The sequence below is a fragment of the Takifugu rubripes genome, chromosome 4 (genome assembly GCF_901000725.2).
Source record: "Takifugu rubripes chromosome 4, fTakRub1.2, whole genome shotgun sequence".
Taxonomy (NCBI): Eukaryota; Metazoa; Chordata; class Actinopteri; order Tetraodontiformes; family Tetraodontidae; genus Takifugu; species Takifugu rubripes.
This window is the reverse complement of record NC_042288.1, coordinates 11279756-11294774: the sequence shown is the minus strand read 5'-3', so window position 1 is coordinate 11294774 and position 15019 is coordinate 11279756. Positions and strand designations below refer to the sequence as shown.

General features: G+C 47.2%; 2 protein-coding genes across 2 annotated transcripts; one reads left to right on the top strand and one right to left on the bottom strand.

The window, feature by feature from the left end:
- Positions 1 to 8853: 8853 nt before the first annotated feature.
- LOC101069961 (catechol O-methyltransferase domain-containing protein 1-like) lies at positions 8854 to 10433 on the top strand. The gene is made up of 7 exons (XM_003963998.3): positions 8854 to 8989; positions 9069 to 9187; positions 9380 to 9485; positions 9611 to 9729; positions 9842 to 9896; positions 9963 to 10096; positions 10176 to 10433. Exons 1-7 carry the CDS (start codon positions 8938 to 8940, stop codon positions 10326 to 10328), a joined length of 738 nt encoding a protein of 245 aa, XP_003964047.2. The 5' UTR covers positions 8854 to 8937; the 3' UTR covers positions 10329 to 10433.
- A 214-nt stretch (positions 10434 to 10647) lies between these two features.
- Positions 10648 to 14364, bottom strand: vdac2 (voltage-dependent anion channel 2). The gene is made up of 9 exons (XM_003963997.3): positions 14228 to 14364; positions 13312 to 13383; positions 13171 to 13220; positions 12902 to 13054; positions 12769 to 12821; positions 11967 to 12194; positions 11652 to 11802; positions 11514 to 11571; positions 10648 to 11443 (listed from the first exon to the last, which is right to left on the bottom strand). The coding sequence occupies exons 2-9, from the start codon at positions 13376 to 13378 to the stop codon at positions 11352 to 11354; spliced, it is 852 nt and encodes a 283-aa protein (XP_003964046.1). The 5' UTR covers positions 13379 to 13383; positions 14228 to 14364; the 3' UTR covers positions 10648 to 11351.
- Positions 14365 to 15019: the final 655 nt, after the last annotated feature.

The window sequence follows — 15019 nt, the reverse complement described above, 5'->3', positions numbered from 1 at the left end:
AGCTGCCGCCGTTCATTTTCATAATGACAGCGAATGCGGCTGAAAGCGCCGGGATCCCCGAACGGCATTAAGCTTTCAACTCTGATTAAGTGAGTTGCAGCAGATGAAGAGAAATCATTTAGGGGAGGATGAGCGTGTCACCACGCTCAGCCGTTGGCTCTACAGGTTGAGCGCCTTGGAGAAACCGCCGGCTGACGAAACGCGGCGACAAAGCTCGAAAAACCCAGGTGCCGCGGCGCCGATCCGCGCGACTTGTTTACGTTTGCGCCCGGCTCGCCTGTCAAAGATCTTCGCTTCGTTCCCGTTTGAAGTCGGGCTCCTCGGCCCCGGCGATGGCGTGTCACGTGGCGGCGCATCATGGAGGGAAAATAAAGCTGGTTGAGCGTCTCTGTTGGTGGAGGATTCGGCCAGGACTTAATGACTGCTTGTTCAGAGGAAAACTGTCAGCTTTTGAGGTTACGAGTCAAATCAGGGCCGGCGTGAAGCTGCCGGAGCGACCGAGTTCTCCACCTGAATCTTCAAAATGTCTTCTAAAACTTTTTTTTTGTTGTTTTTTAAACCGATGTTCTCTGTGTCCTGACCAAAACAATAAAAAAAACCCGTGACAGGTGCCAGTTTACGACATTCTCCTCTTTATCTCCGCCGCTCCTCCATCTCCCCTGACAGGGGGAGGGGGGGGGAGGCAGCAGGGGACCTGAAGTGTGTTTAGGAGGAAGATGGCTGTCAGTCGCTGTCAATCGCGAGGCTTTTTGATGCCGTCGTCTCGGCGCGGGCCTGTCTGTCTGGCGGCGAGGCAGCTATCAAAGACCGACTGCGAGCGCAGACAGGCGGCGGGCTGGAAGCGCAAGCTAATCCAGACAATCATTTACGCCTGGCACCTAAACTCTGAGAAATCTGGGTCTGTGAATTATGAAGGAGCCTGTTCGTTCTCACCTGAAGAACAAAACAAAACAAAAGGAACACCTGACAGTCCCGATAGCGCCCGTGATTCCAGAAAAGCGTTCTGTGCTATGAAACGCACCTTTCAGGCAGCACGATATTATGCTAAGGCTTTAAAATGGACAAGGCCCCAGGAGAGGCCTCACACTTGCTAATCATAAAGTGTAGCGAGTCTAAAACAACCCAGATAGTTTGTTCCGACTACCTAAATGATGGTGGTAGTCGTCAGGAACACTCTTTTAGCAGCGCGGCTAATAAGTCAAACACAAAGTGGCTGCTCACAGCGATGAACATGATGCTGTTTGTCATCGCTGCCTCTGGAATCATGCGAAACATTTAACACCTCTCATGCTGCGTCATGGCGTGACCCAGTGTGCAGGTCACTATAATCTATAACCCTTAGCCTAAGGCCGACACCCTACACATGCACTGACCAATGGAATTGATATTTAGGGAAGAAAATGTCATTATAACATCAATTATAAAATGAAAGACTGAGGAATGCTACTTTTCTTGATAAGTTCCATGTTTAATTACAAATGAGTCTAAATAACGTCGAGCATGAGCTGGTTTCTGTGACAGCTTCTCCTTCCTTCTCCTTAGCCAACTGTCAAACAGCACTCAAACTAGATTAAACGCTAGAAATCAGCTTGCTTTTTTCACACCTGACACGAGTTTATTGCATGTTAATCATTCATCGTAACTGCAGCTATAAATGTAAGTAAATATTGGTAAAGGCCACTTCCACTCCAGCACGTTTGGTAGGTCGATGCTACCGAGAAATATCTTTAATTACTTCTAAAGAACTGCAGTTACGAGGTCAAACGCTGATGCGTTCCAGAATAAATCGCAGCTACATTGATGTCACAGAAGAAAACCTGGCAGCAGTTATCGAGAAATTAATGGAAAGAAAAAAAGAATACCTACTGCGAAAACATCTGGATTGTTCCCACTCTAAACAACGGTTTAAAGGTCCGCTTTGTTTGCTCTCTTTTGTTCAATTCCAGCAGCTCCGAGTAACAAATCATTCCACAGTCCACGCCTGGCTGCCTGGTCATGCATCCAGGAGAATGTTTCTGCTGGGGCCGACATGTTTGGACTTTTGGAACGATCAGTATTATGACTGAGTGCATCACAGCTGTGCCCCACTCGGACCTCCACCGGCACTTCCTGCAGCGCCACCTGCTGCTGCTACTTTTCTTTTTGATGGCACCGATATTTTCGGTCCGTCCTTGGTCGACCGTCTGCTTTTCATCCAGTTGGGAACCGGATGACTGTGTCCAGATGACCAGATCGTAACTGGACACAGAAGCAGCCGTTGGCTCTTCATGACGGTTTTTTTTGGTTCCATGTTTGGCAGGTATGTACACAGAGCAATGAAGTATGACAGGATCCGTACTCGAGTGTGTAGCTGCCTTTGGGAAGTCCTGTCAGTGCTTACCATTTGGCCTTGAACCTGCACTAAACTATTGAATTCATCATGCATAAAACATTAAAGACGTACATCCACAAGGCTGTGGGTGCCTGTTTATTGGCACTCACAGCTCTATAAACCATTTTCATCCCTCGCAGGATGAGACGCACATGCTCCGCAGTCCCATTGATGGCATTTAACACGGAATATAAACCATAAAACTCAATAATAAACATAAGCGGAGCAAATAAATCAGATTCATAATAACCTCGAGGTGGGATTTATGTAAGCAAAGATAGAGTCTTTGTGCAAATTGATGGTACGATCTCTGTGGAGGCACCAGCGAGGCACTAATATAGTCTTATAAACACACCGGCAACACTATAAAGTAGCATCATCGCTCCTTTTTGGATGGCCCAAGTGCTTAAGTAATGTATTGCTTTCATAAGTGTTCAACTTTGCAGCACTTTCTCTGCTGGAAATACGTTTCTGTGCTTCCAGTAGTGTGATTAAGAATAAAACACAAAGAGGATTACTGCGAAATAAATTCAGAAAGTGACACAAAGGAGGAAAGTGTTCGCTGCAGCAGCAGAGAGGCCTCCGACAACACAAGCTCGCACGAGAACCCCCCCTCCCCTCACACCCCGGCTAATGCATCACCTCTGGATTGGAGTAATAACGAACTGATGGATGTTTTCGGAGCGGAGAGGGGCCGCGCGGACCCCGAGACCGGAGCCAGAGTGGCTGGGAGCGGCGCTCACACAGGAGATTGCACCTCTGCGCCTGGAGGTCTGTTGCACTTCCATCCTCCTGCTCCCCAGAGCCCCCAATCCTGGATCCCACCACTCCTCCCTTTCCATTCATCCCGCATTTGTTCCCATGGCTCCTCCGGTTGCGTGCGTGTGTGTGTGTGTATGCACATGTATGCACGCCTGCTCACACGTGTTAGTCACAGGTGTCCGCCACGCCGCCGACTGCCATCCCGGGGCGATGCCTGGGCTCCTCCAGTCAACTCCGCTGCCTTCATTTGTCCTGATGAATGGCGGGCCGCCTTATCAGTCCCTCTGCCTGCAATCTCAAGTGGTTCCCTGGAGCCCCACAGGTTTGCTCGCCCTCTCCCTCACTCTCTCTCCAGCCTGCTTCCTGTCCACACACACACCGTGTACCCCCCACCAAATGACACCGGACTAGCATACAGCAGCTACAAACACACACTCAAATCGCCGCGTTAACCAGCAAATCCATCATCTTTATTTCCTGGATTTTTCTTGGTGGCTGCACCGAGGCTCTCGGATAATATTTATTCGTGCTCCTTTTGGTCCTTTCTCCGGGAAACACAAAAGAAATCACGCCTCTCTTCCTCCCTGGCTCATGCCAAAATAATCAATGCTTCCCAGAGAGGGACTCGTGGTGCGACACGCGAGGAGAGGAGGCAGGCGGATGCAGACGTGGCTCCGGGGCTCCGGTTGGAGATAATAAGTGGGGAGCAGTCCTTGGGTCTGTTTTACAGCTATCAAGACTCATCATATTTGACATGCATTCTGGTGTTTACACACTCTCCTCCGTGAAATCCTCCGCAGCTATAGGAGGGAGTGGGGCGAAGGGAGCACGCACACATCCCGCACACATCCAGCCTTCGGAAGGCAGCAGCCGGCTGTTGCCTTGCCTTTTCCCTCCTCCTCCCCACCTCTTTTCTCCGCGTCCCCTCTCTTATCCGCGGCACAATTGGCGGCGTTAACACCTGTCAGCTGACTGACTTCTTGTTCCCGGCGGCTTATGAAAAAATCATGGCTGCCGGGCTTCAGAGGCTGCTTCCCCATCAATATGAATTCACCACGGTCTTCATGCAACATTAGGCCAAGCCCTGTTTTCATACAGCCAGCCGCACGCTCGTTCCTCTGCCATACACAAGGGGAAATGAAAAGAGTAAATAGTCCTTTTAAAATGTTGTATTCAGCCATGGGTGGAACCGAGCCGCCTGTGAATGGGACCGGTATACTTGGCTTTTAAAAGCACATTTGCTTCCATCCCCATGTACAGTGTTACAGCGCTGTGGTCTCTGTTACTGTCTCCTATTTAAAAAAAAGAGTAAATAACCACACTTTATTGTCACTCAAAGACCTCGGCGGTTAGATGCATTTATACATTGCAGAGCGTAAAGAAAGTGTTTTTGCGGCAAAGAAAAACACCGTTAAAGCAGTTTACAGCCTTCGAAACTCGCCCGTCTGCGCAGGTTCTTTTTATTATTATTATTTTGGGATTTCATAAACGGGGACAAAGTCATGGGTTGAATTCCCAAATTTGTTTGCATTAGAGAGGCGCCGCCATTCCCAAACAAGTGATTTGAGCACCTAAAAGAAGTGGAACAGATAGAAAGCCCCCCCCCCCTCCACCCTGCAGTGTGTGTGTGTGTGTGTGTGTGTGTGTGTGTGTGTGTCGGTGAGGGGGGGATATGTGCTGTTGTGCTTGGGCACGACACACTCGTGACACTGATGCAGATTTGGCAGATTGTTGCTGATTGTTTTTGTTCCGGGTGACACTTGAGCTAATTGCCTCTTGTTGCAGTCTGGGTCCCCTGCATGTGTGTGTGTGTGTGTGTGTGTGTGTGTGTGTGTGTGTGTGTGATCCCCCCCCCCCCCTAAAAAGCAGCAGAAATAAAACCGAGCTGAATTCAATATCAGGCTACGATCAAATATCGTTCGTGTTTGATAAGAAGATGAAGTTTATCAAAGTTTAATGACAATAACTGGCATTGAGGCGTGACAGATGAAGGAAGGAGGACCAAAGCTGCGGATGTTTGGGGGGAAACGGCAGCAGAATTGATCTGCGGCGGCCGTCTGCTGCTGCAAAATGTGCTGAAAGTCAATTAAGTCCACTTCTCCCTGATCGCCCTCATCACGCTAATACAAACTGCTCTTGACCTTATGTTTGTGTGTCTTCTCTTGATTGGATTAACTTCAGACGTGGTCTGTGTCTCGCTCTATTACAGAGGGGGTGTTGTGAGCACACACTCACACACACACACACCCCTCCAGCCTTCCTTTTTTTTTCACTGTGCCACCCATGTCTTCCTTTGGACCCCTGGAGGTCTGCCCCCCCCCCCCCCCAATGGTTCATCTCCAGTGCGCTGCAGATCATGAATTCTCTCTGTTTCTTACACACACATGCGTGCACACACACACACACACACACACACACACACACACACACCTCGGCTCCAGTCATATTTAATGTAAATCCCACACAGTGACAGAATGCCTGGAGAAACGTGCCCACACCCTCCTCCTCCTCCGTGTGTTCCCTTCCTTCTCCAGTCCAGAGGGGTCATCTCAGACAGAGGGCTCATAATCAACTCAATTAAGCGCGTCTGATTGCTGCAGCTAATTGGTCTGGGTTTAGAACTCCATCATTAGCGCCTCCAGTGCAGTCGGGATGGAACGCAATGGTCAGATGAGAGCGTGACTAATAGAGGGGGGAGGCACTGTGGACAGGAAGTGAAGCTGAGTGTTTATCTCTGGGTCGTGTAAATGTGATGTTTTGAAATGGTCCTCCTCACACACACACACACACACACACACACACACACACACACACACACACACACAGATCTCTATTCTAGCCATCTTAATTAACCCCCAACCCTATTCTAAACCCAATCCTAACGTCAGCCTTGCAAGTCTAAAATGGGCCAAAATCTGTCCTGCCTTTGCTAGTAAAATGAGTATTTTGGTTCTCTGTATGTAGCAAAACAAGGACACACACGCACGCACACGCACGCACACACAAACGCATTGTTATTGCAGTGACTGGCATCCTCTGTGTGTTGCTGTGCTGCGTATGGAAGCAGCCTGGAGACTTCCTGCCTTAAAAACCAGTGGTTCAGCCAGTAATTGTTTTTGAGGATATGACATTTGCCTCTTTCTGTGGCTTGCTCAAGGTGTCAACACCTTTCATAAAGCCAAGGCTTCTTCCCCGTGCCCCGGAGCTGCCTGTTTGATCTTTCTGAAGACTGTCAACTTATTGCGTGACTCCATGGAAATTGAATCCTGCATTTATTTACACGCCAGGTTAATAGTATAGATGCCTGGCTGATTTGAAAGTCAAACAACGGCGCTTGCCATTCATCCCTGGCTCCCTTTCCGAAGCCGATCCTGGGTTTTGTTCTGGCGCACAAAGAGGAGATGAGGAGGAGATGGATGGCTTATCCCCGACATTCACCTGCAAAAATACTACTTTAATGCAGCCACGGTAAATCCAGATTTCCATGATTGAAGAGCACTTTGGGGTGGGATTTTCTCCCCCCTCCCCGCTTTCTTATATCCTCATCTACATTCTGCAACTCCACACTTGGCCTACATAAACTGATGCTGCGTGGCTCGGGTCCTGCCGTGTGTGCGCGTCGCTGCATGCGCTGCCGTTCCTGCCTCCGCCGCAAGCTTCAAAACTGACTTGTCGCGTCGGGAGACGCTGCTGTCAAACACTAGACAAATCTGAGAATGTCAATAGAATGCGGAGAAACGTCTGTCAGCGGCTCTGACGTCGACCCCTCCATTGTGATTATCATCACTTAATATTCATGCGCGCTTATCTGCCTGAGACGCGCCGAGCTGACTGCCGCTATTACGGCGCCGTGAAGCAGTCTGACGGTGATGGAAGCACAAATGATGTAACCGCTGTGTGGTATTACAAGCGTGTCAATATGTGTACTCCATGATGGGGCCAGGGGTCAATTCAACAAGAGGAAAGCGATATTGGTTGCCAGATGCGAGCTTGGAGGCCCGGCTGTCTTTCTGTCGTCGTGGATTATCTAGACAACACTGACACCCCGCGGTCATATGTGGGTACTACAAGTTTGAATGGCATAAGAATGCAGAGCTCACAGCAGCGCTGTTCCTCTCTAAACTTCTCAAAAGAGGAACCATCAAAACAGGATCCTCTTGAATTATTTTGTGTCTTATTAGCAGTCGCGGGCGTGAGATTTGTTTTCTTGTTTCTCAGTGTGCCGCAGCCGGGAGGGCGGGGGAGCAGTGGTGCAGATGGCAGCACATCTTTTTGTTTTGCGTTTTTTTTTTAAACTCTGGTTTCTTAAACAGACACAAAAAGCAGCCAAGGGACCAGGGCCTGTCTGCAGAACGTGCTGGGGAAGAGTAGGTACTTGGCATGAGTAGCAAAAACAATTAGCGTCACACAAGCTGAGGCCTGGAGCAGCAGCGGAGAGGGTTTGTGGAGAGACATCTCATTTTCACTGAGAAGACCTCAGCAGAGATGCACACTCACACACACTCACACGCACCGAGACGTCCCCTTCCTGTCCTCATCACAACTCAAACATGTCCACAGACAGCTCCCGTCAGGGCTCATTTCATTGACGCGTTCTCGTCGGCGACGTGTTCCGTGTTTGTATCTGTGCATCCTTAATTAGGGAGCAGACAGAGGAAGCTCTGTGTCCTTGGAGAGACCTCACATCCCCCTAAAAAAAAAACCCCATTCCTTTTCAACCATTCCTGGCTACCGTCGAAGCTGTTCCTGTTTTTGAAGTAGCAGGATGAGGAGATCTAAGGTGGAGAAGACTCCAGCAGTCTCCAACGACAAAATACCGCTCATTAAACATCACAGAAGAGCTCAAAGGTAAAGGATGACGTTAAAAAGGGAGACTCATAAAGCCTGTGCAGCAGTTCAAAGGACAATTGTGTAAGAGTTTGAATCACTATCAAAAATTAAGAAATATATGAAAGACCTACATCATGTCTGCCAAAACAAACAGAAGCCACCTCAGGGAACAAGACGTTCCAGAAAAGGGAGACGGCTGGATTCATTCTCCTCACCTGCAGCGTGGCCTCAAAGATGTTTAACATGGAGCCTACATGAGAAATGCGACTATAAATCAGGAAAGAATCGCGTGAAATAATTGTGCTGCTCCGCTCACTGAGGGAAATGATCTGGTTTTGTAGCTGAGCCTCAGTAAGAGCAACAGAGCTGTTCTGGGGAGACAAGGGAAGAATAAAACAAGTGATTTTACACCAGGGAGAGATGTTGCCTGAGAATGCTGCAAATTTGGAAATCGTTCCAAGCTGAAATGGTTCGTCATTCAGCTTTCCTGACATCAGTGTGTTCTTAAAACAGCTTTTATGAACACGTACCAGGAGACGTTCGAACCGGGGGAATGTAATGTTGATATAAGCTGAATCACACTGATACACAGCATCATGTCTGAACACACGTTCGGGAAGACTGAGAGGACGGCAAACACAGATAAAAGTGTTCAAAGTGCTTGTTTGGATTGCAAAATAAAAGAAATAACCGTCTGGTGTCGGCGAGAGAGACAGAGACAAAATGTCATAAAGCTCTAAAAGTTCTGTTTTTTCCTGGAAACTTTACAGCCAGGAAAATTTCCTCTCGAAAAGTCAATTCTCTATTCGTGTTTGAAGCCTTCATGGAAACAAATCCACATTCATTGTTAATATCAACTGGTATAAACTTTGAAATCAAGGTTTCCAGTGGACTCAAAGGTCGATCAAAGCAAACACCGCCTGCACTGTATAAAAGCACGGTCATCCCGATTCAAGATTTCAGTCCAGAACACCATGGAGCCGGACAAGAGAGTGATCATTCTCCTCGGAGTCATGTTTATAGCAGGTAAGTCTGCTGGACGGTGGATTCCTGCTTACGACAGACGCCTGTAAAACAACGGCTGCTCTGGTTTCTCGCCTTTCAGGTTTGGGACAAGCCGCCTTTTTTTCATACCCCCACGGCGGCGATAAGAACGATCCTGTGCTGCAGTATGTTCTTAACAACTCGCTGAGAGAGCACCCAGTCCTGACCAAGCTCAAACTGGTGAGAAACCTGCTTTAACTGGAAGAACGATCCGATTCCAATCGGAGCCCAGTAGCTTCAGAAATTGCGCAATACACAATTCGACCACTGGAGGGCGCCGTCGCCCAAGAAACCTGCGCCCGACGCTCGAAGAGCCACAAAAAGCAGCATTAAATGTAAATTTGAACAATTCTTCAAATTTGTTCATTCTAGAGAACCCTCGAGGACCGTTGGAGCAGAATGATGGTTGCCAGTGAACAGGCCCAGTTCATGGCACTTCTCATTAAGCTGATAAATGCAACCAAAGCTATTGAGATCGGTATGTCCTGCTTTGCATTCCATAAAGCCACTCAAACTACTTTGCTATTATATTTCAATAAAGCGGGACCAGCAGAATGGTGCCCTGGGACACGGCTGACCTTCCATGTCTGTCTGCCCCCGCAGGGATGTACACTGGCTACAATGCCCTGAGCATGGCCCTGGCGATGCCCCCTAACGGTCGGGTGGTGGCCTGCGAGATAGAGGAGGAGTACATCAACATCTCCAAACCGTTTTTCAAAGAGGTGAGAGGACTTTCTTCACAAGCAGAAGGTTCGGGACGTCTACCCGAACCATAAATACTACCTTCAAAATAGAAACCATTAAGAAAAGTTGTTTTTTTTCTGCCCTCCACAGGCTGGAGTTGAGAATAAGATCGAGATCAGGCAGCAGTCGGCGGTGCAGACGCTGGGTAAGCGCGTTTATTTCTCGCGTTAAAGGGGGCTTGTTGGTCGAATTTGTCTCTGTGGCCCCTCAGATGACATGATAGAGGCGGGCGAGGCCGGAACCTATGACTTTGTGTTCATCGACGCCGATAAATCCAACTATGATTACTACTACGAGGCGTCCCTGCGGCTGGTGAGAAGAGGCGGCATCATCGCCATCGATAACGTGAGTGGACCCCGCAGAGGCAGATGTGCGCAGATGTTCAAAGGGAGTTTAAAGACCTTCTCTTTCTCCTTTCAAAAAGGTGCTTTGGGGTGGAAAAGTAGTCAAACCCGCACTGGGTGACGTCACTTCCTGGGTCCTATACTCCCTCAATAAGAAGGTGCACGCGGACGAGCGGGTGGACCTGAGCATGCTCACCATGGGGGACGGGCTGACCCTCGCCGTCAGGCGCTGAAAACGAGCCCGCTTACATCCACAGGGGGGTCAGTTCGTATGTTCTGGAGGAAATTCTGTTCTGCAACCTTGAAAAATAAATTGAGCGGCGCAGTCAGATTCTTTACGAGTGTGGTGCAGATTTTTCTAAATAAAAGTCATGATTAACCGTGTTTTGAGACAAAATACATAAGCAGCTAAAATGCAAATCCTCAAACAAGTGACAACAGTTAACCCCCCCCCATATTACTGTATAGTGCATTTCATTTTAAATGCAATATAAAGTACCAAAAAGGTGAAATAAAGTGTTAAATAAAGCATCACTAGATTCACGTTAGACATTTGGTCAAGTTCAAAGACTTTATTGAAAATTCATACATACATGAGGACCTTCCACCTTTCACACTGGTTCTGTTCTGCCCTGAACAGAAGGAACTGTCAGAGTTTACGGGGACGCCTTCTGAGAGGGATGGGGAGGGTTCGACGTGGGTGAATTGGTTGTGCAAACAAAATAAAAATTTAGTTCTGTTTGGTCGGCCGAGTTCAGAGAAAATTTCAATAAGCAACCCAAAAACTGCCCAGTTCAAAGGAAGCTTCAACAGGTCGTCTCTGATCTCGACAGCCAACGCAAAACGGCAGCGCTAATCTGTGCGTCAACGTTAAATATTAGCCGGAAAACGTAGTGTGAGTGGATGCAAATAAGTGCTGTAAGACAGAATGAAAGAAGAAAATCCTCAAAGGTGTCCATGATTACAATAAAGCCACACACGATGACAGCAGAGGGATTATACCGGAGTTTAATTATGGCATTTTACCAAACAATGACCATTTATAAATAATGTGCCCTCAACGTAATCTTGAGTAGACTCTACTACAAAGTAAAAAGCAATGTAGTTAAAATATACCATGACCTTGGTGAGAGGCTCAAAGTCAGCGGTGGTCTTTGAGCCCATCTCTTCAGTGACTATCCCCTCGCTGGTTGGAGTTGGTTCTACATTTAAGGCCAGATTCCTGATTTTCCCCAAGTCCCTTTCCATCATGGAGTTTAGGCTTCCAGTTCCAGGCCAAGGCCCAGCTTGTGGCCGCCGGCGTTGATGTTCTTGCCATCGACGAGGCCGGACAGGGTGAGTTTCACACCTTGATGAGAGACAAGCGTGAGCGACTGAAAATGGCTGCTGCCAAAATGATGACCGACGGGAATCCTCACCTGGTCTAAGTGTCTGGGTGTAACCAACACCAACAAGGCTGTTGTTATTAACTTTAGCCTGGGGGGGAGGGGGACAAACAAACATCTAGTCAGTTAAAACAGCTCTCAGCGTCCCTGAGCAGCTCTGCTGCTACTCACGCTGACGGAGGCGTCCTTGTCCAGCTGGTACTTGGCGGCGATGCCGAAGCGTGTGCTGTTGCTGCCGGCGGTCCAGGCCAGGTTGACGGCCGTCTCCAGCTTGTCACTCACCTTCTGGTAGATGGAGCCTCCGAATTCAGCACCATCGTTGCTTAAAACGGAGAAGAAATCTAACGTCACAGGCATCAAAATAGAAACCACCCACATATGCTGGAGCTCATGTGGTCAGCTCAGATTTAGGATTAGCAGATACAGCATAAATAATAGCGCAGATCATAACTACATGATCATAATTGTAACAGGCGTTCAACTTACACATTGGTGTGCAACTGAAAGTCTCCCGTTTTGTAGCCAATAGCGAAGTTACTCTGGGACATCTTGGATTTGGCGGTGTCGAAGGTCATCTGGTAACCGGCGAGCCAACCCTCGTAGCCAACAACAGCAGCTCCGTGAATGGTGGGACCGGCAAAGTCAAAGTCAACATCGCAGCCCAGGTTGACGTACTCGCGCTTGTAGGCGGTTTTGACCTTGCCGCTCTTTTTCCTGTTGAGGTGAAACAATCGGTTAGCCGACAACATTTCTGGGAGGGCGACGCTTCCACCTGGGATCCCACTTTCCTTGGTGAAGGCGCTTTTCTACCTGGTAGGACAGAAAACCCGGCTGGATTGCGGGCCTTGAGGACTGGGTCCGGAGACCCCTGGATTAGGCATTTCAAAGACTGCTTTGTTTCCTGCAGCATTAAGGGGTTTCAAATCTATTACAATGCATTAAGATTTTACCCGATTCAAATTCATACCAGCAACTTCATTAAAAAAAAAAAATCTATCCATCTATCTGTATAAATGAATTAAAAAAAGCACACTTTGATGCATTAGGAATGTCACTCCAGTGAATACAATTAAAACTACTGAGTAACTCATGGCAACCAATCATACCCATGGTTAAACACACTGGTTCCATATTGGGACTGGGGTCACTTCGCCCATAAATCACTTGTCACAAGCAAGTGCAGCGCAGATCAGGTTTCAAAAGGGGGCACAGACATTTGCAGCACTGAAGCAGTGCAACCAATCGATGTGTCAGTTTTCGGTAATTGCTCCTTTAATTATGATCTTACCCGGTGTTTGGTGAAAAGGTTGTGTCAAAAGTCAGCTTAAGTCCCTTGGCAATCTGGAAAAAAAAAAAACAACCCAGATGACATTATGAAAAATAAACCGTTATTTTACCAAATGGCGGACTGGTTTACTAACCTGATCTTCAACGGTGATTTCAGTTCCCAGGGTGTTGTCAGTGTTCCATTTCTCAGTGAAGGTCAGGCCATACTCTGGTCTTTTGTATTTAGTTTCCAGGCTGCCTGCAACTTTGCTGGTATCAGTGTTGGAGGAACCTGATGTTTTGAATTCCTGCAAAGGGTCAATTTTAGAAAAAAAGCAACTCATTAACAGCTAAAATACAATAAGGTTAAGAGTCAAAGTTCAGGCTTTGTTTATTAAATCTTTAAAGTATGGCGAGGCCTTACCACTCCACTGGCTGACTTTGTCTTGACATCCAGCTTCACTGTGCCAAATCCTGAAAATAATGATTAAAGTCATGAAACTCATTTAGGCTCGAAGAGAATGGATGTCAGAGTACTACAACATTGAAATGTAAGCATCCATACCATAGCCTTTGTTGAAGATGTCCTTGGCAGACTTGCCCAGGTCAGCGTAGCAGGGAGGCACAGCCATCGTTACTGGAAGAAAACAGCAACGCATGAGCCGCACCGCGTTTTACATATATACTGCATAAGCTAGAGACAGCAAATGCATAGATCATTTTCCATTTCACCAACTTATAAAGTGGCACATAAATGAAGCAGGAAGAGATGCATCACTGGAACTCAACCTGCAAACCACCAGCAAAGTAGGCATCCATAAAAGAATATTCAAGTGACCTTACATCACACCAAAATCCTAGAAATTACTAGAAATTGATTTAATTGGCATACATAAGAGCACTATGTATTTATCATTCTCCTCACGACGTAAAATAGACATTTTCTTTCATACTGTCAAAAAGCTTTAAGACAATTGAACACATGTTACATATTAGCCGGTAGCGAAGCATCTCAGCACACAAGGTTATGAGAGTGAGAGTGAGCCCACTTTACCGGATTGGAGCAGCAACATAAGGTCGGGGTTTTATTGAAACTACCACCCTGCGGGAAGTGGCAAACCCTGGCAGGCGAGCCTGGCCTCATGCCACCGCCTATTAGCGCAACGCGTTAACTAAGTACTTCCATTCCCATCCGGCCAGTTCACCTCGAAGCTGCGAGCAGGCCACCGTCATTTTAAGAAACCGGCAGCACATGTTTTCAACAGTGGCTCTTATTATTCTTGTGGAGAGCGGGTTCAGCCGCCTTCGCAAAGCCGTGAGACGTTTAACCAAAGCTCAGATGACAGTTGCTGCATGGTCAGTAGGTCTAGCTCGGCTAACTTTGCTAATCTGTGGAGCACCAGTGTTGGCAGAGGTTACAAGGAATTGCCGAACCTTTGGATAACATTTGCAATTTCGACTTAAATAAGCGTCTCTCTTACCAGTAGGATTTAACAAAAGCAGGTGACTACGGCGACTTTATTCGGATATTCCTCACACCGCACGGTCGAGGCAGGCGTCACCGGTTGGAGGGCGAGCTGAAGGAGACTGCACTGTAATGAATCCAGACCTATCACACCACGGCTCAGGACCTGGGAGGACCGACTGTGTGCCTGATTAAAAATGTTTTCATCCGAATTAAAAATTATTATATTCCAATGTACTGCAGACAGTTGGCTATGAACAAAACAGTAGTGTTTTGGCTTTCGAAATTATTTAGCAGTAAAAAAACAGACTCTACACACACTAATATTGTACAGTAGGTGGTGCTAAAGAGACGTCTTCTAGGTCGCGCTATAGAAAAAGAAGAAATAAAGCAGCAGAAGCGGAAGAATCAGGAGGAAGAAGATGATGAGGAAGAGGAAGAGGAGGAAGTGAAGTGAAGTCAATTTTTCTTTTAAAATATCCTTTTTTAACAAAAAGAAAGAATAAAGTTGGAACCCAAAGAAGAAAATAAAGCTACCAATTGAGATTTAATCTCCAGCTGTCACTGACATTTCACTGACTGTAGTGATGCTGGTTCATGATCTAAAAGTTTTGGAAAGGTGCAGCCAACCAACATTTCATAATTTCAGGTTTTTAGTTTGGGTTTGTACTAATATTCTTTCTTTTTTCTTTTTCTTTTGGAATCCCCTACACACATAAAAGCTACTTTGAGCAAAACAAAACTGGATGATTCTGCTTTTTAGGTTCCTCATGTTATGGTTCCCATCCGACGTGTATGATTATTAAAT